General features: G+C 43.9%; 1 protein-coding gene and 1 long non-coding RNA gene across 2 annotated transcripts in view; one reads left to right on the top strand and one right to left on the bottom strand.

Moving 5' to 3' along the window:
* The window catches only part of htr2aa (5-hydroxytryptamine (serotonin) receptor 2A, genome duplicate a), an 84761-nt gene extending 74523 nt beyond the window's left edge, over positions 1-10238 (top strand). Inside the window, exon 3 of the mRNA XM_015965795.3 lies at positions 5033-10238. Coding sequence (XP_015821281.1) covers positions 5033-5895 — 863 coding nt within the window. The 3' untranslated portion in view covers positions 5896-10238. The remainder of the gene's footprint in view (positions 1-5032) is intronic.
* The window catches only part of LOC139062765 (uncharacterized), a 33750-nt gene continuing 14108 nt past the window's right edge, over positions 5805-25446 (bottom strand). The window contains exons 2-3 of the long non-coding RNA XR_011516312.1: positions 6533-6641; positions 5805-5864 (exon numbers count right to left, since the gene is read on the bottom strand). This is a non-coding gene — a long non-coding RNA (uncharacterized lncRNA). The remainder of the gene's footprint in view (positions 5865-6532; positions 6642-25446) is intronic.

The following is a 25446-nucleotide window of genomic DNA, read 5'->3' as shown; positions in this document are numbered from 1 at the left end:
AGATGAAGGTGTGGAGAACTGTCTCAAGTTCAGAGCGGGACAGAATGGGACTCAGCTTAGCAATGTTCCTGAGATGGAAGAAGGAAGAGCGAACAAGAGAACTGACATGAGAATCCAGGGTGAGAGCTGGGTCAAAGGTCACACCAAGATTCCTGACAGAAGGTTTGGTGTGCGAACCAAGCTGACCAAGACAGTCTCTGACTTTGGGAACCGGCTTGTCTGGGGCACAGATGAGGATCTCAGTCTTATCTTCATTCGGCTGTAGAAAGCTCCCACCATCCAGGTTTTGATCTAAGCAGGAGTGTAACAGCTGCAGCTTAGACATCTCATGGGGCTTGAAGGAGATGTACAGTTGGATGTCATCTGCATAAAGATGTAGGAGATTCCTTTGAAGGAGCTCAGGATGTGCTGAAGAGGAAGCAGATAGAGGAAGAAGAGCAGAAGCCCCAGCACAGAACCTTGTGGGACACCATGGGTAAGGGAGGTGGTGGAGGACCTAAACTTGGAGATGACCACAGAAAAGAAGCGCTCAGAGAGATAAGAGGAGAACCACTCCAGAGTAGATCCTGATAGGCCTACCCAGTCTCTCAGCCTCTCCAGTAGCAGGTGATGGTCAACAGTGTCAAAGGCTGCAGTCAGGTCCAGCAGGACCAGAACAGAGCAGTCCCCTGCATCACTGTGGGTCAGAAGGTCATTAGAGACCCTAAGAAGAGCTGTTTCAGTAGAATGAGCTCTACGAAAACCTGACTGGAAGCTATCATAGATGTTATGTTCATCAAGAGCAGCTGTGAGTTGTTAAGCCACAACCTTTTCCAAGATCTTGGAGATGAACGGAAGTTTAGAGATGGGTCTGAAGCTGCTATGGAGAGAGAGGTCGAGACTCTGTTTTTTAAGAAGTGGGTGGATTACAGCATCCTTAAAGTAAGCAGGGACCTGACCAGAAACCAGAGAAGCATTAATTATAGAGAGCACGCTGGGACCGATGGACTGAAAAGCACTTTTAAACAAAGATGAGGGTAAGATGTCGAGGGGGCATGCAGAGGTCTTCATAGAGTTGACTAGTTTGGTTAACTCAGGCAAAGAAACAGGAGCAAAGCTATCTAGAATGATGGGCCTGGTTGGAGTCGGGAGAGGTGGCGATAAGGCTGAAGGAGAGATGCTAGATCTAACCTTATTGACTTTGTCCACAAAGAAAGACAGAAAGTTCTCACAGTCTGCAACAGAGTGGATGGAGGCTGTAGGAGAGGCAGGAGAGACAGTGCTGCTGATGGTGTGAAACAGCACCTTGGGGTTCCCTCCAACTCATTTGGATGCACCTTGTAGATCCCTGCTTTTCTTGTTTGGAGGCCAGATGGATGTAATGCAGCCCTGGATGTGTGACGTGGTTTAAGTCTGCAAATAAAAAGTAAATTTCTGGTCATTTTTGATGTGAATACTTGACCTTTGGGTACGCTACTCTAGGATGAACTATATTAAAACAAACCTAAATTGTTAATGAAATATAAATTTTGTTCCATAAAATTAAAAAATTAAAGGGGGACTGCACACCATCAGAAAATGTAACTCCACCCATAGTCAAGATTTGAAAAATGTTATGAAAGTGGGCGTTGCCAGGAGGCACAGAGTGGCATGGCCAAGTGTGGGGAATTTCCATCCTGGGAGGGAGGGGGAGGAGACTGTACCGATGACGTGAATTTGTTCCAGTTCCAGCCCCAGTCAATCACAAGTAGAAAATGCAGTAGCCGCTGTTCTGCCACAGGGGGCAGCATTAAGACGTTTTTAGACCCAGATGCTAGATTTAATCAAGTTTACACAAACATGTCAAAAAATGCACAGAAACAGTTTGCTTTGTAAAAACCCAATTATACAGTTTATGCGCAAAAATTTTTATTTTTGGATTTAGTTACTCTTTAACTAGAAATATCATCTGGGGAAAAGGGAACTAGACAACACCAATCCAAAACATTATTGATACTTTTGTAATTTTGTTCTTTTATTTTCGTATTTTTAGCAGCAGACCCAGGGCCCTAGGGTCGACTGGCCAATGAAATTCATTATAAATTGTTACGTCCCCGACAGGTGATGTCAAAAATGTGAAGGAGGGGGTAATATAAGAAATAAGACAGTGGAGTTAAAATGGTTTTAATTGCTGTAAAAGGTTCTAAAAACGAGCAAACAGATGACGAGCATTCTAAAGATAGTGCAAAACAAACAAAAACTCTCAAAAAGGTTAACATTACACCAATTACCAACTATAAAAACACCTGGTTAAAACTTATTAAAAGTTCTACCAAACAGAAGGTGTTTTTAAAATCCAGAAGTTGGTAAAAGTCTAAAACAATCTACTGACTTAAAACACCTAGTAAAAACTTATTGTAAAAGTTTTTTCCAACACAGAAGGTGTTTAAAACCGGAATCAATAAAATTGCTTCACCAAGTTAACCTTTAAAACGATCCCTCTGGATCACTCAGAGCTTTAACTCTTTAAAGCTCATCAACTCGGAGTTAAAACTATGAAAGTTAAAACTCTTCAAAAACAAAGGGGTTTAAAACAAACTGAGGCCTGGAGGACAGCAGAACGCCTGCACTGCTGCCTCCCAGACTTCTTCTTCTTCTTCTTCTCTATTGGCGGGTGGCATCTAACTGCTAGGTGCATTTCCGCCACCTACTGTGCTGGAGTGTGAGTCGGAGTAAGAGCGTAAAAAAAATAAAATAAATAAAACTAAATTCTATTCAACAAACCACTGTGTTTTAGATACTCAATAACCAACTTATATTTCCTTTCTTCACCATTTAACAAATTCTTCACATTTATCACTCCACCTCCTATGTTTTTTAATTTCTCCCTGAGTTGTCCTCTACTTTCCTCATATTTTATGCTGTCACATAAAACATGTTCCACTGTTTCTCCCCCCACCCCACATCCACACAAACCTGTGGATGCATCGTATTATTAAGCCCAGTATGACCCATTCTTAATCTTGATATTATTCTTTGATCTCTACTATTCATTCTTATATTTTTCTGCCTCCCAGACTGCTGAAGGCACAGCCTTTTTATCCCAGGTGTTGGTAATCAACAGAATTCAGCTCAGCTGTACTCAGCAGCCTGGAAGAGAGGAGGAGGAGGGGCGGTGTCAGGCTGACCACCGGGGCTGGGTGATCCTGGCTCCTGAATCTCACTGGCCAGCCTGGGAGCCGTAATATAGATGTTAAAATTTGACTTTTCTATGTGGTAACTTCAAAATTGGGAATTTGGCTGTTTTTCCTCAGTCTCGACAGACTTTAGTCTGCATTAGTCTACTTCTGCTGTGCAAAAGTAAAACTACAATATCTGGTGTATAGGTGCTGCCATGTGTATGTTTTGGAACCCGAGTTTGAACAGGTTGGATTTTGTTTCAGGTTGTATGGCTGAAAGTCTCTCCTTCTGACAGTCATGGAGGTTTTTAAGAACCAGAACTAATTACAACCTGTCATATCAGAAAGGTGAATAACGGAGCATACAGCAGGAAGTCAAGAACTAAATCTGAGATTACCTTTTTCTTTTAAATAATAGGTGTGGGTGATCAGCACACACACACACACACACACACACACACACACACACACACACACACACACACACACACACACACACACACACACACACACACACTACCATAGGGAGTCTCAAAGTGGCTAAATCAACCTTAAAACACAACAAACTCAGTAAAAATAATGTATAGATCATATAAATAAGCAAGAAAAAAGCCCAAACAGAAGCAGATCATGGGTGTAATTATGTTAGGCTACCTAAACAAACACACCTGAAGAAGCTTGATCATTTTGAGTGGAGAGATTACAGACATGCTGTCTGAATCAAATCAAAATGACATGGTCATCATGCTGCTTTCGTAGTGTTGTTTTTGTTTCCAAACAAACCCTTTAAAATTAGCCGACCATTTCTGTTTTGTGGCTGAAGGCAGTCTGAGAAAGGCAGGCGTTGGAGATTTGCAACATTAAAACCTGGTTACTCCACAAAGGTCTTTCATGAGCATTTTTTAACGCTGAAGTACCCCTGAAGGACTTAGTTGTTTGTCCTTTTATTAAAACTTATTTTGAGCCTGAGAGGGTTAAGTCTGAGGCTTGCAGAGCTTCAGACTGCATCACTCCAGCTGGTTTCCTGTCTGACATCCAGACTTAATGAGAATTAAACCCTCTCTGACCCTCCTGGTCCCAGTGTGAGTGCCACTGTAGCGGTTCAACCATCCTGCTGGTCTCCAGCCCTCTCTCCTTTTTCCCCTCTTGCCTCCTGTTTGCTACGAGCTGGTACGTCAGAGGAAAAATTGCTCAGTTTACCTTCTGCAGCCAAACTTTTGCTGGTCTTACGTTCAGAATCCTCACCATCATTTCAAACTGTTTTTGTCAGATACATTTTCTATTGGATTTATTGTAGCATGGCTGCTGAGGCTATTTACAAAAATTCTGGACATGAACAGAAACAGAAACAGAAACAGAAACAGAAACAGGAATTTCAGTGGAAAAAAAATCAAATGATGCTGTGTACTAGGTTTGGTATTTGTTATGACACACAACTCAGGACAGACCAATTCACAATCTATGTTCTGGGAAAACAATACAGAAAGAAAATTGTAGGTAATAAATGGGAAAACAAAATGTACCAATAGATATGAAAGTGGAACTGTGATTGCAGTACTTATCTTAACTCCATCGCTGCCGGAATGTGAAATTAAATCTGTCTTTTGTCGAGAAACTCCCTTCACCTAAAAGTGTAACAAAGATGCAGAACATTGCTATCTGAAAGGCTCAGAGGCGTAACCACCACTGAGGTTTGATACAGAAACAAAAATATTCCATAGCAACCTAACAACTGTTCTGGGTCCAGACCAGCTCTGTGGTTGGCCAGATTGTGTCTGCTATGTGTTCCTGTCAGCTTTCATCTCCTCACATGCACGAACACACTCTTATCTACTGCAGAACTTCTACAGTGCTGTACTTTTCTGATCTTTCTGCTGTTTCCTTCCTGTCTGCAGGAATCTCCATGCCAATTCCTGTGCTGGGACTGAGAGACCACTCCAAGGTTTTCAAAGACGGTGTCTGCCTGCTGACAGATGCTAACTTTGTTCTGGTCGGCTCCTTTGTTGCCTTCTTTGTTCCTTTAACGATTATGATTGTCACCTACTTCTTGACCATCAACGCCCTGCAGAACGAAGCCACGCTCTGCTTGGACCAGCTGGTTCCACGGCCCAAATGGAGCACAACGTTCACCCTCAGCTTCCTACCACAAACCTCGGTGTCCTCTGAGAAACTCTTCAGGCGCTCCATCAGCCGAGAGGTTGGAGGCAGAGGGAGCAGCGGTGGCCTTGGTGGTGTCCGTGGGAGTGTGTCTGGTTCGTTGTTTGGACGACGCACCATGCAGTCCATCAGCAATGAACAGAAGGCCTCTAAGGTGCTTGGCGTGGTGTTTTTTCTCTTTGTGGTCATGTGGTGCCCATTTTTCATCACCAACGTGCTGGTGGTGGTGTGTCGCCAAACCCTGTGCAATCTAGAAGTCATGGAAGGTCTGCTGAACATTTTTGTTTGGGTTGGGTACTTGTCCTCAGCCGTTAATCCGCTGGTCTACACACTGTTCAACAAAACGTACCGCACAGCGTTCCTGCGCTACATACGCTGCCAATATCAGCCAGAGAAGAAACCTCTTCAACTCATACTGGTGAACACAATCCCGCCACTGGTCTACAACTCCACACAGCTATCACTGGGTGATGTTGAGAGGTTACGCAATGGATCATTGCACTGTGATGAGGACAGAAAGGAATTCTGCCTGCCTGGGAATGAAACGGAGCGCTGTAGACAGGGTGAAAGCTACAGAGAGAAGGATGAGAGCAGTGTGTGAGGAGAAAAGGAAATCCCTCCTTAAAAAAGGGAATCTAGTCCCAGTTGTACAGCAGGTATAATCATGACATAATGTGGTCACAATGACCCTGGAGCAAAGCCATTGAGACTCAGAGTATTTGAAAAAGTTCCCACTAATCCACGACTAAGGTCGGGGTTGATCGATCCATGAGGTAAAATAAACATTTACGTTCTCAACAAATCCCAAAACAACTTTTAACCGCCAGGTCCTTCCAGTTTCTGATCCGATGTTTATAAAAAAAACTCGGAGCAGCTAGGAGACACTTTTTCTAATTTTACAGTTTTTACAGCAATATTGCAAATCAGCATTTTTTTTCAGGACTGAAATGAAAAAATTGGGATCTAACATTGACAATCATCTGAAATGTCTGAAAGACAGAAAAAACTTTTTTTTTCATTTAAACTGAGACAGATTTAAGCAGAGTACGTAAAGATAAAACTAATATTTACAACTTGGCCAATGTCAAAAGTGACTCAAGGTTTTTCCATGTTTTTGTTAAGAGACTAAATGTAATAAATAAAACAATTCATATGGTTTCCTTTTCCATGGATCCTGTCAACCGCCAAACCGCTCCCTCCTGCATTCCCTTGGCATCCCACCAGCCATTATACTGTACCTTTGGGTGGATTGGTGAGATTAGACTGGATCTGCTCCAATTTTAGCACTCAGATGTGTAATGAAAGGACCACCAGGCTCATCTCCAATACTCAAGAGGTCAGATCAAGCTGCCAAAATGGAAAGAAAATCATTGTGCTACATCTGGAGAAAACACGACTGTATAAATGAGTGAGGGTTAAATTATTATATTTTCATGTCGGAAGATAAATATTGTAGCTGATGTTAAGCAGTTGTAATATTGTGAAGAGATCATATTAACAGCAAATGGAGAATTTAAGTGTAATTGTATCTTTTGTAGTTGTTTTTTATTGTGTTCCTACCAGACTTTCAGTGCACATTGTCTAGTTTGAGTCTTCATGTGGTGTCCAGTGGTCTGCTGGGTGGTTGTCATGTGCTTAATCAGTGAGAGTGGAGCTCCAGTGAAAAACTCAAAAGAGACAATCAATATTGAGGAATGCTGTGCCAGGTTTGCTTATTTTGAATATTTGTATTGTGTTTTAAAACAGAAATACGCCATATGTTTTCACTAATTCAGAAAATGTGACCCGATGGTGTTAAAGCGGAAAGATTGTAAGTATTAGAAAATAATTCCAGCTCGTCTGTGCTCCTAGTGCAGCATGGAGGAGGTCAGAAGTACCATGTGGGACCTCCCCAGACAGTTCCAAGATGTGGGTTTGGTATAAAGCCAGTTAAAGCAGCATCCGGTTAAACGAGCGACGAAGCCTGTTAGCTATCAGCCCTGTCTGACTTTTTATGAAAAAGATAGGAAGTGATTTTTATTCCCTTCAAGTAGCAGAGGTATTAAATCCCTACGCTGTTCACATTACTGTACTTATAATGAGCATCTACTGTCTGCAGACTCTCAGCTGTTTTAATGCTTTACCAGCAGCCATGTTTGGAGCTGACACTTAAAAAAACAGTTAAATTTGTTCCATAAAATATTTAAATGTTTCTGAAAGCCTCAGGGTTGAGAGGGAGAAACATTCCTCCATCAGATAAGACAGGTAGCATATTCTAACAAAGAAAACCTAACATTAACAAATAAAAACAAGAAATAAAGTCATTCATTATAAAGCTAATATCATTTATAAATGAGTGAAGTACTTTCATCAGGCCAACTTGTCAAAATCTGTTAGACATAATAAAATATAATCACATGTTTTATGTGTTGACCTACAGTGAAAGTGGGACATGGCCTTAAATGCTTTTGCAAGAACTTAGTTACATGCTGTTTATGGAAACGTTAAAAAGTACTCATTATGACTTATTTTTCTTCAGTTCTAATAGTTCTCTGGTCGATACCAAACATGTTCATGAAGGTCTTTGCACTAAATCCCTCTCACATAAAGAAATTTCAACAGTTGGGGTGAAGGTGGTATGCCACTGAAGGCTCCAACGTTGGGGGTTCGGCCAGCCCAAATTCCCCCATCCCATGCACCTCCAGTTTAGAGCATCTCTTGGTGGGGAGTTTGCTCTTAAATGGGCTAGACCAGTAACGGCTCATTTCTCTCATGCATGCTGGGACAGCAGGCAAGAGCTTCTTGGGTGGAGACGAGGATAGTGGGAGCCTCTTACCATCATACAGGTCTCGTTCCACCCCTTCTGCCCCTTGGGCTGCCGGTCACTTGTTGAGCTTTGCCGCTGCTCGTCTGCAAACCTCGTACAGGTCGGCGTCCCCCTGTGATGCCACCCCAGTGCCGCTAGATGGCCTAGAGTGTTGAGCCGGGAAGGTGGAATCCTTTTCCTCCTCTTCCATGTCCAAGTCGAGGAGGTCTGAGTTCACATCACCTCCAGCCTAGTCATCACCCGCATCAAACAGCCCGCTGTCACCCAGCCCCTCGAACAGAAGTGGTAGCAGGGGCTCTTCTTCCATCATATCCGCCAAGCTTGTGGAGGCTCGCGGCTGATGGTTGTCACCTGCAGCTGCAGGCATGGCAGAGCCAAGGCCTGGGTTCCGGACGTTAGCCACTGCCACTCTAAGCCTCCTTTCCCTTATCTTGTCCGGCATGGAGGAGCAGTGAGAGCATGTCTGCAGTTAGCCAGCGATGTCTGGGCATGAGCAGCACATGCACGCTATGCACAAAGGATGAGGGTCCCTGCCTGAAATAGAAGCCCCATATGACGCCGGGCACAGGCGGGAGGCAGCCTCTTTAGCCTTCGGTTCCGACCCGTCGGTCGGGGTAGGTGTGGTAGCCATAGCTGAAAATCCAACTTGTTGTGACACGTTAGCCTGAAAAAGCATTAGCAAGCTAGTTAGCAGGTGTAAGTCTGCAACTAAAGCTACATTTTATATGTAGGCCAACTCGTCGTGACACGTTAGCTGCACCAAAGTAGCTCATTAGCAAGTAAATGCTAAATAAGTAAAGGACAAGCTCGCCTCAAGCTTAGCAAGATTACAACCTCAGCTTGAGCTACACCCGCTAATACTACTCCGTCAATGACAACAGAGTAACCGTGGGAGCAGTTCGCCGTGACGCGGTGACTGTCCCTAGCAAAGTGTCAAGTGACTTAGAAGCACTTACTCTGCGCAAATCCAGACTGCATTGGGACTGCGTTCGGCAACGTATCCTGACGGTACGCCTGAGAACAGTTAAGCAGCTAACTGAAGATAGCCTGAAAATCGCTGAGAGAGCAAAGTGTAGTTTTTCATGGGAAGAAAGCGAGAGTGAGTAGAAGAGGTTGGTTGGCCGAGTATATACTGGGTGGGCGGAGCCTGGGCATGGCGCAACCGGTCTGTCAGGGCCAGACGTGATGTCATTGGAGCTTCCGTAGTTGGTCACGCCAGGGCGATTCCCATAGTGAAACACCGAACGAAGTTAGAAAAAGAACCTGCAGGTTGTTTGTCAAAGTCTAAATCTGCCATTTGAAAAACTAGCATAAGTGTGATGTAGGTGGACACCACGGTTGTTATTACCAACAGCAGGAGAGGAGCTCTCACACATTTGTCTCAGAAAAAGGATTTAATCACCGAAACAGCAAAGCTGCTCAGAAGCAGCAACAATGAAGCCCAGCCGGTGTCTGCTTTAAGTAAAGCAACCTCTAAGTGAAGCACTTACATCACAATTGATCTAAATGTGTTAGAAATAAAAGATATATTATTTTTATATTTTACGTGAACCCCATGTTTCTGAAACAAAACGTTTCAAATGTAATAAAACATATGAGATCAGATGCCAGACATTTGCCTGTAAAACTGGATTAATTAAAAGACCAGTGTTTCTCAGAGGAATGCACACCACCTACTGCCCTTAAGTTTGAGGTAAAAATGTTGAGAAATAATGGAGTCACATCTTGACCGTAACGCCACACTCATGATGTCATGTGATCTGTTCACACTCAGAGAATGTGGTGTAAACGAGTCCCAGCAGTGATCGCATAATGCTCCTTATCTGTATAAATTATCTGTACTCTGATTCGTTTTAAACTGGTGTCTTTTGAAATTGGATGTTTGATGGTTACGGTCTCATTTATTTTTTTATGTCAAATGTATGAAAATGGTTTTAGCCATCTTGTTTTTAAATCAAAGTAAAGATGACAATTGAAAAATATATGAATGTGTATTTACTTAACCCAGTAATTTCTTTCACCTTCATTAATTGGTCCACTGAAGGTGCAGACTGTGACACCAGATGACGTCTTTCAACGAAGTCATGTGGACCTCCAGTATTCACATCTCTATGACCTCCAAATTGGGGCTACATCTGGACTATAGGAGGTCTTTGTGGATGTCCTGTCGACGTCACATAGACATGTCGCAGTGATGTCATATCCTGGTCATTTCCCTTGTAGCGTGATTAATGATTGACATTATCACTACATATTAATTATGACCAATGAGATGTGATGATTCCATATAAATATATCAATCAATATCAACCTGATTGATCTTTGAAGATTCTAGGGTTCTTTGCTTCTTCAGGGACCATAAACACACTTTGCATTAATTCAGACAGTCAGTATATAGTTTATAAAATTAATTTAATTTGTTTTCTTAAATTAATGATTACACATGACAAGATATGAATAATGAGATGTGGTGTAATGATATGGAGTGATTTAATGTGATGAGTGAAATGATGTAATGGAAGCTAGACGTTTTAGCAAAACCATCCTTTGTATCTGAGAGATTTTGTGAAGTCTGGGTTGTTAACGGATTTGTTGTTTGGTTATAAACTAGAGAGTTATTTACAAAAGTAATCAGACTCCAGTGTGCAGGCTACGATACCCTTGGTATGAGTTGCTCTCGGCGGTCCGGAGGGGTGCGGTCCGAGTGGTGAGGTCACCGGATGTCGAAACCACAATACTCAGAGATTAGTAGCTTCCTCTGAGTCCAGCTTCCCCAGCCAGTAATATGCAACCCTGGGTCTGCAGGTTAGATGTCTGAGGTGTGAAGTTGCTCTTAGAAGAGCTGTTTGGGCTGTATCAGCCGCAGCGTTTCAGAGAGGCTTTGACAGGAGGTCAAAGGAGATGGTTTCAAAAGAGGCTTCTTTCCCAATTTGGCCGAATCAGGAGTCAGCTGGAAACTGAATTAATCGAGAAGTAATTCTTGTTTTAATAAACCACAATGTTATGAGTTTTGGCTTAGTATGGCAAATCAGAATCTGACACGTTTCAAGCACTTTACCAAACATTCCTCAGAAGACACGCCTTGTTCAGATACAAAGATGTTTTAACACTTTGTGAATGAGAATGTCTTAAAACACTTACGTGAGGTGAATATTACCTTAACGAGCATCTTATTGTAATATGTATGAGTGTAAACAATGATTAACTTGTTACATCAAACTCATACTGATCATAAGATCTGAAATGGATCATTGTAGGAGCAATATCCTGGGTGGCCTTTTATTGTGGGCAGTATAAGGTACACCTGTGCACTACTCATTATGTCGGACTAGCATCTTGATGTGGCACACCTGTGAGGTGGGATGGATTATCTCAGCAAAGCACAGGTGCTCACTACCACACATTTAGACTGATTTGTGAACAATGTTTGAGAAAAATGGTAATATTGTGTATCTGGAATGAATTTTAGATATTTCAGTCCATCTCATGAAAAATCAGAGCAGAAACAAAAGGTGTTGCATTTATATTTTTGTTGAATGTAGTTTAGAAAAGAATAAAATTCCTTTTATTTATATACTTGACTCTGTCTGAATTAATACAAAGTGTGTTTATGGTCCCTGAACAAGCAAATAATCCTAAACTTTTCTGGTTAAACATTCAAAGATCAATCAGGTTGATATTTCATATCAAATGAAATCAAAGATACTTTATTAATCCCAGAGGGAAATTAGAGTTTCAGTACACACAATTCAGAGATCAGACATACATGGGCAAGACACATGACAAGACTTGGTGACTGTGGTCATTCGCAACCCTGAGTCGCGCTACCTTAATAGAGATACGAGGGTTACATGAGGATTGGTTCATGTGGAGGGAAAAAAGGCACTTCAGAGTTACCCTCCACCGGGAGGGCAGCTTTGCTCTGCAAAAAAACACCTCAGACAGATATGCAACAGACTTCAGACAACACAACATAAGTGTTCACTAGGTGGGGTGGTGGGTTGGGACTATCCCCACTTCAGTTCCTGCAGCCACGATAAGCAGCGCATGTCACCTCAGTGTGGATAGGGGAAGAAGCGTTGAGGGTTGGAGGGTTGCAGTGACCCTGGAACGTTTCAGCGGCCTTCCCGCAGTCCCGCCCAGGCTGGGAAAGGAGACGGAGTTGAGTTGCCATAGTGACGGCACATTACACATATCTTCCATATTTATATGGAATCACCACATCTTATTGGTCATAATTAAATATGCAGTTCTTACGCTATAAAGTGTAACGCTACACTGATAACTAGTATAACTAAGTGTCCAATAGTTCTTTAGACATGTGTAGTCATTATTTTTGCATTTTGATGCATTTTCTTTGAAAACTCTAAATTCTGTCTAAAAACTTCAGTCTAGCGCCTTTTCAGCTCAAAAGTATAGAACACATTTATTTTGAATGGGTTGTAGCCAATGCCTAACGAGAACGATGCTACGCAGCGAAGAAAAGTACTACGTAGCGGCCCGGGGGCTGTAGGTTATAAAAGCATTGTGGTCTCAACCAGTCTTGTAGCAGTCGGGGCTCAGATTAGTCGCAAGTGAGTTATACTGTACTTAGCATTAGCATTGTGTCAGTCCCAGCAAAACTTCTAGTATTATAATTATTTAGTTCCAGAAGCTTGGCTGTTAATATTGTAGTTTAATGTTTTTTTACACGTGACTGTTTGACCAACTTGATGGAGTTTTAACCGGGATGGAACTTGAACCGGGTTATGCTGGTTTGAAGAGCGTTTCATAAATTAGTCCAAGCCATTCCAGTAATTAGTCGGATCCCGCTGACTGCTGCTTCCTCAAAACAGAGATTTTAAGCCCAATCTGAGGTGAGTAAGCTAAATAATTACTTTTAACACCTTCTAAAGATTGTTCCCTAACTGGTTTTTTGCAGCTATTTTTGCTATATTTATAATTCCAAAGTCAGAGAGACGTGGACATTGATTACGTAATTTATCTAATCAGTCCATACTGCAGCAGGCTCGGAGCGAGTGTTGTGTGTGTTATAATATTACGAGTTCGGGTTGAGTTTTTGTGCCAGTTAGTAATATCAGCGCAGATGCAGAGCAGGAAGGACACTGAGGAGAAGCTCCTCCTGCAGCAGACCTGACCCAGTTCTGAACTTGTGCAGAGTCCGGTTCTCATTAGAACATGTCTGATTCTGGACCCTGAGTTAGCTCTGAGAGCAGTCAGTTCACTCACCAGCCATGTTATAAAGCACATATATTAGACTGTTTTGTACACGATCTAAGTTACTAAACTCCCAAAACAATGTGATAATATTTTTTCAGGCTAAATCTGCTGTCAGCCTGCACCGGTCTAGGCTAAAGCCTCGCAGGTGAGGTATTTTTTAACCTTTACCTTCTAGTTTTAACATTATGTAATTATTTTAGCTTATTGTTACACACGTGTGTTGCTGCTCTAAAAAACAACTATAAATATAGTTTCTTTCTCCTTGTTTTTAACAGAGCTTCCCAGCAGCAGTGTTTCTGACACTGGGATCATGTTGGGAATTCCACCCAGAGCAGCTTCTCCACTGCTGAATAGACCCAGGTGTGGTGGAGAGCTTCTGAACAGGTTCCATCTGAATGACAGTACAAGCTCTATGAACTGTTCTATCCATCCATCCATTTTCATCCGCTTATCCGGAGTCGGGTCGCGGGGGCAGTAGCCCAAGACGAGAGGCCCAGACTTCCCTCTCCCCAGCCACTTGGGCCAGCTCCTCTGGGGGAATCCCAAGGCGTCCCCTGGCCAGGTGAGAGACATAGTCACTCCACCGTGTCCTGGGTCTACCTTTAGGTCTCCTCCCGGTTGGACGTGCCCGGAAAATCTCACCAGGGAGGCGTCCAGGAGGCATCCTGACCAGATGCCCGAGCCACCTCAACTGGCTCCTCTCAGTGTGGAGGAGCAGCGGGTCTACTCTGAGCCCCCCCCCCCCCCCCCCCCCCCCCCCCCCCCCCCGAATGACTGAGCTTCTCACCCTATCTCTAAGGGAGAGCCCAGCCACTCTTCGGAGAAAACTCATTTCGGCCGCTTGTATCCGTGATCTCGTTTTTTCGGTCACTACCCAAAGCTGGTGACCATAGGTGAGGGTAGGAACGTAGATCGACCGGTAAATCGAGAGCTTCACCTTCTGACTCAGCTCTCTCTTCACCACTACAGACCGGTACAATGCCCGCATCACTGCAGATGCAGCACCAATCTGCCTATCGATCTCACGCTCCAGTTTTCCCTCACTTGTGAACAAGACCCTGAGATACTTAAACTCCTCCACTAGGGGCAGGACCTCATCCCTGACCCGAAGAAGGCATTCTACCCTTTTCCGAATCAAGACCATGGTCTCAGATTTAGAGGTGCTGATTCTCATCCCAGCTGCTTCACACTCGGCTGCGAACCGCTCCACCGAAAGCTGAAGATCACGTTCTGATGAAGCCAATAGGACCACATCATCTGCAAAAAGCAGAGACCTGATCCTCAGGCCACCAAAACGGATTCCCTCCACACCTTGGCTGCGCCAAGAAATCTTGTCCATAAAGGTTATGAACATAATCGGTGGCAAAGGGCAGCCTTGGCAGAGTCCAACTCTCACTGGGAATGAGCCCGACTTACTGCCGGCAATGCGGACCAAGCTCTGACACCGGTCATACAGGGACCTAACAGCCCATATCAGAGGGCCTGGTACCCCATACTCCCGGAGTACCCTCCACAGGGCCCCCCGAGGGACGCGGTCAAACGCCTTCTCCAAATCCACAAAACACATGTAGACTGGTTGGGCAAATTCCCACACACCCTCTAGGATCCCTCTAAGGGTATAGAGCTGATCCAGTGCTCCACGGCCAGGACGAAAACCAAATTGCTCCTCCTGAATCTGAGGTTCAACAATCCGATGGACCCTCCTCTCCAGAACCCCTGAATAGACCTTACCAGGAAGGCTCAGGAGTGTGATCCCCTGTAGTTGGAACACACCCTGCGGTCCCCCTTTTTAAATAAGGGTCTGTCAGTCCAGTGGGATTGCCCCAGATGTCCATGCAATGTTACAGAGCCACGTCAGCCAACACAGCCCCACAACATCCAGAGCCTTAAGGAACTCCGGGTGGATCTCATCCACCCCGGATCCTTGCCACAGAGGAACTTTTTAACCACCTCAGTGACCTCAGCACCAGAGATTTGAGAGGCCCACCCAATGAATTGAAGATCTTTCTGACAGGAGACTCTGCCAGTTGTTCCCAGCAGACCCTCGCAATACGTTTGGGCCTGCCTGGTCTGACCAGCATCCTGCCCCACCATCTGAGCCAACTCACCACCAGGTAGTGGTCAGTTGACAGCTCCGCCCCTCTCTTCCTCCGAGTGTCCAAGACATGCGGCTGCAGGTCAGATGAAACAACAACAAAGTCAATCATCGAGCCCTGGTGTCCTGGTGCCAAGAGCACATATGGACACCTTTATGTCTGAACATGGAGTTCGTTATGGACAATCCATGACTGGCACAGAAGTCCAATAACAAAACACCACTCGAATTCAGATCAGGGGGGCCGTTCCTCCCAACCACACCTCTCCAGGTCTCACTGTTGTTGCCCACGTGAGCGTTAAAGTCCACCCAGCAGGACGAGGGAGTCACTGGAAGGAGCGCTTTCCAGCACCCCCTCCAAGGTCTCCAAAAAGGGTGGGTAGTCTGAACTGTAGTTTGGTGCATAAGCACAGACCACAGTCAGAACCCGTCCCCCCCACACGTAGGCGGAGAGAGGCTACCCTCTCATACACTGGGGTAAACCCCAACGTACAGGCACCAAGATGGGGGCAACTAGTATGCCCACCCCTTCTCGGCACCTCTCAGTGGGAGCAACTTCAGAGTGGTAGAAAGTCCAACCCCTCTCGAGGAAACTGGTTCCAGAGCCAGAGCCATGCGTTGTGAGTCCGACTATATCTAGTCGGAACCTCTCAACCTCACACACAATCTCAGGCTCCTTCCCCACCAGAGAGGTGAAATTCCATGTGCCAAGAGCCAGCTTCTGTAGCCGAGGATCAGACTGCCAAGGTCCCCGCCATCGACTACCACCCGTCACACACTGCACCCGACCCCTTTGGCCCCTCCCACGAGTGGTGAGCCCATGGGAAGGGGGACCCACATTTCCTCATGGGTGAAATCCCGGCCACCAGGCACTCACCAACGTGCCCCACCTCCAGGCCTGGCTCCAGAGGGGGGCCCCGGCGACCCACGTCCAGGCGAGGGAACACAGTTTCCATTTATATAAGTCATCATAAGAGGTCTTCGGGCTGCTCTTTTTCTGATCCCTCACCTAGGACCTGTTTGCCATGGGTGAATTTGGTCATTTTTACACCCAGTCAACAAAGTAAATAAAACATGGGGCACACCACAGGCGGAGGCGCTGCGTCATGCCGCACCCGCAATTTTGAGAATTCAAGTGGTCACACAGCATACGCCGCGCCACTGAGCACTTCTTGGAAAGTCGCGCGATAGTCACAACATCACGCAGGACTTGAGAACAGGAAGCGGGAAGTGATTCCATTGTTTTTGCGTGATCAGACTTGCCGTCGTGTTTTGTGAGACTAATTCATTAACAGTGGGTAAGTACGCTATTCATTAAAATATTTTGAGATCAATGGTACTTTAAAGTTATCAAAACTGCGGCTAGGTTTGTGCCGTAAAGCCAGCCACTATTAGAGACCAGCCTTTATTTACCCCCCGCTGACAGCAAGACTGGCTAATGTAGGAGACTCGGTCGGTAAAGAAATACAGGCCAATGGAGGATTTACGGTACTTGTCCGTGAAAAGTTCATCAACTCTGCATCAGCTGAGGTATTCCTTAAATTTGAAGCATGTAAGCAGCAGTCTTGCACTAATGAACAGTTGTAGTTGGCGCTCAGTTTCCTATTGCACGGAGCTCTGCGGGGCAGCGGGCGTGCTTAGCAAAACAAAAACATATTACTTACTTTATATTACAGTAAATGATAGATAATCACTTTTACAGATTTCTCAAAGGGAAAAGTCAGGATAGATACTTTGAATAGGAAATTGTAAATGACATCTCTGGGCCTCTGGGGTTTAAATGAACTAAAACAAACTGACATATCTGTAAATGAATCAATTCAATTCAAAAATACTTTATTAATCCCAGAGGGAAATTGATAGCTGTAGTAGCTCAGAATAATAATAAAAATAATCAAGTCATCAAAAGGCTATTGTATATTACAATGGCTGTTGGCAGGAAGGATCTCCGGTAGCGGTTAGTGTTGCAGCGAAACTGAAGAAGCCTCTGACTGAAGACACTCTTCCGTTGTCTTACAGTCTTGTGAAGAGAATGCTCAGGGTTGTCCATCATTTTCTTGATTCTCTGGAGAATCCTTCTTTGCATTATCTCCTCCAGTGGTTCCACAGTCATCCCCAGAACAGAACCAGCCTTTTTTATTAGGCTGTTGAGCCTTTTCAGGTCCCTGCTTCTGATGCTACTACCCCAACAGACGATGGCTGAAGAGATTACACTCTCAACAACAGACTTGTAGAAGATCTGCAGCATCTTGCTACAGACATTGAAGGGCCTAAGCGTCCTCAAGAAGTGCAGTCTGCTGTGTCCCTTCTTGTAAACGGCTTGGCTGTTCTTTCTCCAATCCAGTCTGTTGTCCAGGTGAACTCCAAGATATTTGTATTCCTCAACCACCTCCACTTCTTCTCCCTGATGGAAACAGTGTTTGACTCCACAGTGTTTCTTCTGAAGTCTAAAATCATCTCCTTTGTTTTGTTCACATTCAAGGTCAGATGATTGTTTCCACACCATGCCACAAAGCGCTCCACCAGCTCTTTGTACTCAGCTTCCTGTCCATCTCTGATACACCCGACAACTGCAGAGTCATCTGAGTATTTCTGTAGATGACAGGTCTCTGATTTGTACTGGAAGTCTGAGGTGTACAGGGTGAAAAGGAATGGTGAGAGTACAGTCCCCTGTGGTGCTCCAGTGTTATTGATCACCTGGTTTGATGTGCAGTTCTTCAGCCTCACAAACTGTGGTCTGTTTGTCAGGTAGTGTTTAATCCAGGCGATAGTTGAGGCCCCCACCTGTGTCTTCTGGAGTTTCTGGCAAAGTACATCAGGCTGAAATGTGTTAAATGCACTGGAGAAATCAAAGAACATGACCCTAACAGTGCTGCCTGCTTTGTCCAGATGACAGTGGATTGGTTGAAGCAGCTGGATGATGGCATCTTCAACTCAAACTCAATGGTGATAAGCAAACTGCAGCGGGTCCTGATATGTTCTAGACCAGACATCTCTGATATTGTTCCTCTGTAGTTTGTTCTCCAGCTTCTTCCTGTATGCCTCCTTGCTGTCTCTGATCTTGATCTTCAGTTGCTTCTGTATACTCCTCAATAATTCCCTGTCTCCCTCCTTGAAGGCTCTTTTTTTTCTCATTTAGCAGATTCTTCAGTTCACTGGTGATCCAGGGTTTGTTATTAGCGAAGTATCTCACTGTTCTGGTGGGTATGATGTTGTCCACACAGAAGTTTATATAGTCAGTGACACATCCAGTCATGGCATTGAGGTCCTCTTCATATCCTTGGCAGAGAGTCATCCAATCTGTGGTCTCAAAACAACCCTGCAGGGCTTCTTCAGCATCCTGTGACCATTTTCTCACAGTTCTTCTTGTCACAGGTTGCCTCTGAACAAGTGGTTTGTATTCTGAGCAGAGAAAAACAAAATTGTGATCTGGTTGTCCCAGAGGAGGTCTGGTTTTGGACATGTATGCTTTCTTTACTTTTGCATAACACAAATCCAATGTCTTGTTTTCTCTGGTGGAGCAGCTGACAAACTGTTGAAATGTTGGAAGTGTAGCAGAGAGTGAGGCATGATTAATATCACCAGATATAGCCACAAATGCATTGGGGTGATGGGTTTGTAGCTTAGCAACAACAGAACTGATGGCATCACATGCATTTTCAGCAATGGCTGAAGGTGGAATATAAACGGTTGCCAAGACAGCACTGGTGAACTCTCTAGGCAAATAATATGGGCGACAACTTACTGCAAAGAGTTCATCATCTGGGCTGCAGAGACGACATTTCACTGAAACATGACCTGGATGGCACCATCTGTTGTTGACAAGCACTGCCACTCCACCTCCTTTTCTTTTCCCGCTCCTCTTCAGGTCTCTGTCTGCTCGTACAGTCAGGAATCCTGGCAGAGAGATGCTGGAATAGAGGATATGGTCCTGCAGCCACATCTCACTGAAACACATAACACTACACTGCCGATACTCTGGCTGAGTCCTTGAAAGGGCTTGAAGATCCTCCATCTTGTTGGCCTGTGGTCTCACATCGCCCATTATGATCGATGGAAGACATTATTTGAATTTCCTCTTTTTCTGTCTCCGTTTTGCTCCTGCTCTGCACCCTTTCGTTGCTTTCTTGCGTTTTAGCTCATTTGGGATTTGTGGCTTCAGTTGAGGTATTATTTCAGCCTTTCCAATGTTAATCAGCGTTGTGTGTCTCCGCACCGACGCAGACGGAGAAGTATAAATTAGGCTTAGGAGAGTGTTTCCCAACCCTGGTCCTCAGGGCACACTGTCCTGCATGTTTTCCATGTCTGCTTCTGTCACAGCCTGAGGTATATTATTCCCCACACTAACCTCTTTCCTGCAGGTGGGCGGTGCCGGACAGCTGCCCGGCTGCAGCCATTCAGCTGCAATCACCGGCTGGGTATAAAAGGAGCAGTCTGAGACCTACACGGCGTCGGATGATTAACTCGTTTGGGAACACGACCAAATCTCGAGCTTTTTTTGTGTTTTCTTTGTATCTCTAGTGATCGCTAAATTTCCCTCAGCAGATTTCACCCTCACCCTCTCTCCAGCCATAATCTACGGATTTTTGCCCCACTTCGTCTCATCTTCTCTGCCGGCCGGCTCGCCCACTCGCTCTTTTCCCCCGCCTGCCTCGCTCAACATTTTGGGACTCATTACCTTCATCCCTCGTCTCCAAAGTCTGGACCCTGCTTCAGCTCCCCTCCACCTCAGGCCTGGCCTACTCCCTTCTCAGCATCTACGGATCTCCTCTCTAAAGAAAGACTGTTTCAGTTTGCACCAATTCCTCTCCCATTACCAGCTCCTCATCTCCCTGATCTTTTTCTCCCGTCAGATTCTGCCCTTAACATCAGAGCTTCCTCAAGAGTGACTCTCCGTTCTCATCATCATTTAATAAATATTATTTTTGTCTCACCTTCATCTCCGGCTCTGATTCTGCATGTGGGTTAGAAAGTTAAACTCCGACATGACAGCTTCAGCACAATTGATTTACATTGGCTCCTCAGGAAGACATCAATTCAATTCAATTCAAAAATACTTTATTAATCCCAGAGGGAAATTGATTGCTGTGGTAGCTCAGAATAATAATAATAATCAAGTCATCAAAGAGTTATTGTATATTACAATGGCTGTTGGCAGGAAGGATCTCCAGTAGCGGTCAGTGTTGCAGCCAAACTGAAGAAGCCTCTGACTGAAGACACTCTTCCGTTGTCGGACAGTCTTGTGAAGAGAATGCTCAGGGTTGTCCATAATTTTCTTGATTCTCTGGAGAATTCTTCTTTGCATCATCTCCTCCAGCAGTTCCGAAACTGCCGAAACTCTGGCTGAGTCTTTGAAAGGGCTTGGAGATCCTCCATCTTGTTGGCAAGTGATCTCACATTGCCCATTATGATCGATGGAAGAGATGGTTTGAATTTCCTCTTTCTCTGTCTCCGTTTTGCTCCCGCTCTGCATCCACGCTTCTTGCGTTTTAGCTCATTTGGGATTTGTGGTTTCAGCTGAGGTATTATTTCAGCCTTTCCAATGTTAATCAGTTGCTCCCGATTGTAAACCAGCTTGTTGCCATGGTTACACATCATAACAAATGCTCAAAAAGGGAAAAAAGTGAAAAAATAACAGTAAAAATCCTCCAAGCTTCACAGCGCCAGAAACAGAAAAGTAAAATGTCCAAAAAAAAAGCGTTCCTCCTGAGAAACCAGAAGAAAAAATGTCCAAGAAAAGGCAAAACTCACATGTAGTCAACAGAGCTACTCCAACATGCAGCCACCCAGAGCAGCGCAGTTCCGGTATCCTCATGACCGACAGCAGCAAGCATGGAAATAAATGTGTAATTATTATTTTTAAAATATGCACATGTGTGGTTAATAATCATATTTCTACATTTTCAAGCTGACCTTGTTTCCTGGTCAGTTGTTTGCTAAAAAGACTAGAGGAGCGTGTTGTGAGAAGACAAATCCTTCCACATCCCCTGAGAGAATCCAACATAAAAGGAAAGTAGGAATTACTCTGAAACAGGGATAAGCAACTCTCACCCGTCTCTTCTCGTGGTTCAATCAGAAAAACGTGTCTGCCCTGTTCATAAAATATGTATGATGCCCGTTTTCTTTTCAACTTGCTCTTAAATATACATTTGCATGCAAAATAGAACATATAAAACCACTGCTCGGTGAAAGATGAAAAATTGTGTAAACAAACTCTTTTTAAATGTGGAAAAACTATATTTTGATAGATTTACTAGATTTTAATTACTTATAAAACAAGTTCCCAAACAAATGTTATTCATAAGTGTATGCGATGTGGCAGGAATCATTTGGCAAACAACTCACTAGATATTAAACTGTGGATTTTTGTGAGTTCAGGACATCAACATATATACTGGGCAATTCGTTGCCATAGGCTGCAATTATAAGTTTTTGTGCCAAAATGGGAGGTGGCCACCACCGCCATTTTGACCGTGTCACAGGTTCCGTCAAACCCAGACAATTCCAAAAAAGGGAAAAGAGGTGGAGCTGTGGGTGGGGCTGTAAGGCTGGGATCAAATGATTACACCCATCGAACTGAAGTGATGTAGCTACAAGCTAACCCAAAGCTACCATGGAAGTGGGAGTTAAGCTAACGGAGGTAGCTACCTACTGTAGGTACAACCGGCGTTAACTGTGCACAACACCGGAGCTTCTGAGCAGGCCCCCACAATGCGGCTTTAAAATTGAGGCCAACCCGGAAGTAAGAAAAATTGCAGTTCCACCCTCATCCGCTGGGGGCTGGTATCAGAAGCGAGTAAATCCTCATGGACTCCCATGTTAAAAATACCAATTTCACAGCAGAAATAAACATGTTTACAGCCTGGTACCAGAACAGGTTTTTTGTTTAAATTATCTAGTTTACACTCATGACAACTCTGAGGGGGGTGAATTTTTTTTCTCACTCTTCTATTTAAGTGTATTAAAAGCCTAAAATTCTGTATAATTAATGAGCATCCGACCCACGTGACCGCCGCCTCAGACCCACATGACCACAGAGCCAGCTCCGAGGAAAGGCCTCAGTTGAGCCTCGGTCTGGCCTGGAAACTGTTTCGGGATTTTGAGTCTCTCTGTTTGTGTATTCTGTTTTGGATATTATTTGTGCAATTGTTGGACAAAATGACTTGCTGTGGCATTAATTGCATTAATAGAGCGTCTAAGGAGTCTCCACTTCATTTTTTTCGGTAAGTTAAATTATATGTATGTATTTTAGGTCACTGCCGCCTTTAAACTAGCTGAGTTTATCGAAGTGGCTAGCTAACTATCATTTTAACATGTAGCATGTACTGCTTAACCATGAAATTTAGATGTAAAATATGGTAAAATAATTAATAGGGCATGTGTCGATGGGTAAAAGGGTAAAACCCAGTGCATTTAACATAAAAAATGGGTTGAAATATGACAGAGCTCTTGGAGGGACGCTTCTGTGTTCCATTCTTCCACCTGGTTCTCCCCGGCGGTCAGCCCGGTGCATGTCTGACCGATGCGGTGCCTACTAACTGCTGCGCGGGCTGACCGCTCGTGGAGCTCTCGGACGGGGCTGACCGCTTGTGGAGCTCTCGGACTCGTAGAGAGACCTGACCGCAGAAATACTGCAGCTCAATTCCCTACCCAAATGCAAAGTTTGAGAGACGTGGTTCACTTAGGTCTGCACTTCCTTCGGGCTAATTTGTCAAGTTCACAAAATGTGGAACGGGATGTAAGGCTAGAATCAGCGGCAAATCGGAACATATCTCGAAGCCCTGGCCGACGAAACGGTCCACATGACTATTACTGTCAGGCTCGGAGAAAATTCGGGTTGCTTTTGTGTCAGTCGGTAATTCTGCTAACAGTGACTCTAACGCAGCACTAGTTGACAGACAGCATTACAGAGTGAAATCCAGCTTTACACCAAAGCGTGACCCAGTTCTGTAAGGAATTCTGTTCAGGAGGTCGCATTTCAGGCTCTCTTCACATATGTGACTGACTTTCACGTTATAATAACGATCACACTAGGAATGTTGTAAAGCGCCTATATAGGACAGTGTCTTTTGTATATTATCTGACTTTATAAACTCCAACAACAACGGAAATAGTGTGCGAATGGAGAAGGAGGGATTTGTGCGAAGTCTGAGCACACTTTTGGAGAGGGGGTCGATGTGCAGCAAGTTGTGACTGACCGCCACACATGGGTGCAGAAGTATTTGCGTGAGGAAAAAAAGGAAATGAGTCACTAATTTGACCCCTGGCACATGGGAAAAGGTAGGGCAGCAGCCGGACTGGACCGCCTTGTCCCTTGGGGCCCTGCACACACTCGATTGAACGCTTTTTTTTCCATCATCAGGGTTTTGTAATAAATGTCCCTTTTTAATTTGCTTTGGCTGTCGCACTGCTTGCTTTGTTTTTTTAGAACCTATTTTAATCCTTTTAATATTAGTGGCACCTTCCATTCCACCTGGATCGTGTCACAGATACATAACCCAAACCAATATTACAATAACATAAACTCTTACACAAAACGCTCCTCTTGATAGAGCAAATCTGTTCAGCACATTTTGACAGACAGACCACCTTTCTTCTGTCATGTTGCTGTACAGGACATTTTTAGAGTTTTTCTTTTTAAAGATAAATAGGATTACATTTAAAGAGCAATACTTTCACATTATCATTTTCCCACACTTTCTGTATACCTGTATTTAGTTGTTTTTCAATAAAGAATGACAAATTATTTAAGTTTATGGTATTTTTAGCACACAAATATCTATCTGTAACAAATAACTACAAAGCTAATATTTACATAACAAGTATAATTGGGTTTTGAAATACAGCACTGTGTTTATTTTAGTAAGATTTTTAAACCAAGTAAAGTTAGTAAAGAACACATTTCTATTGGCTAAGAAACTGTTGGGACTTAAAACGGGCTTGTTGTAGAAACAACCTGGCATAATTGATTCTTCCTTCCTTTTTTGTCTTAACCAAAGAAATTCCAGTAATTGAGCAAAAACATTTATTTTTTTACATCACATTTTATAAAATAACAGGACACAAACTGCCGGGACATTTAAAAAAATACTTAAAGTAATAAAAGGGGCCCAGAGAGCTGCAGAGTGAGTGGAACAGTGGGTTGTGAAGGAAGAACAGTTCTCAACAGTGTGATATGAGGATGTAAAAGGTGAAGCCGGTGCAAGTCCTTCTTCATGTTCACCAGCTTCACACTGCTGACCACCCCCATGTCATTGCTGCCACAGTGGATGAGAGGAACATCAGGAGCTGCTCTTCCATGCATGGAGTTGAAAAAGAAGGGGAGAAGGTCTTTCCACCTCAGTCCGCCCCAACCGAACCAGGAGACACGGACGTCAGGGAGGCCAAGGTTGTCTCAGAGGGTCCCTGCAGCTCTCTGGGCACCACGCCTCACTCAGCTGTCACAGATGATCCAAATGGCTATGGAGAAAAAAATAACAGGTTTGGCCAAGCTGTTTAAAGTACAAAACCATACATGAAGCGGACAAGACAGGTATTTGGAACTCACACTTGCTGCGTTGTGTAGCTGGTGTTGGAGACACAGGCTGCCATGTTGACCTTTTAACAGATCTAAGAGAAAAATGTAATAAAAGAATGAAACTTAAAAACTCCCAGACCTCATTTCATATTTACTAATCAGCTATGGCTGATTTATTGTTTGGATCACAGGGAGTTACACTAATTCTAATATATTTTTATTTCTATTACACATACATACTTTTTAACTGTTATTTTCACATGACTGTTATCAGGCTGTCTTGTTCTGGTTCTCATGATAATAATTCTGTTTCTTCCAGTAAGTTATCTTGTGCTTACTTCATCTGTATAATGTCTCTTTACTTTTGGTGAATTGTACTGAGTCCAGAATAAAGGCTAGTTGGCTGTACAAGATACAAACAAGTATTACGTTTTGGAAATATATAAAATGTATTTAGCCTGCTAATTTATCTCAAATACTAATAACTACCGTATTTTCCGGACTATAACTCGCA

The sequence above is a fragment of the Nothobranchius furzeri genome, chromosome 14, assembly GCF_043380555.1.
Source record: "Nothobranchius furzeri strain GRZ-AD chromosome 14, NfurGRZ-RIMD1, whole genome shotgun sequence".
NCBI lineage: Eukaryota > Metazoa > Chordata > Actinopteri > Cyprinodontiformes > Nothobranchiidae > Nothobranchius > Nothobranchius furzeri.
This window is presented reverse-complemented; position numbering and strand designations above follow the sequence as displayed.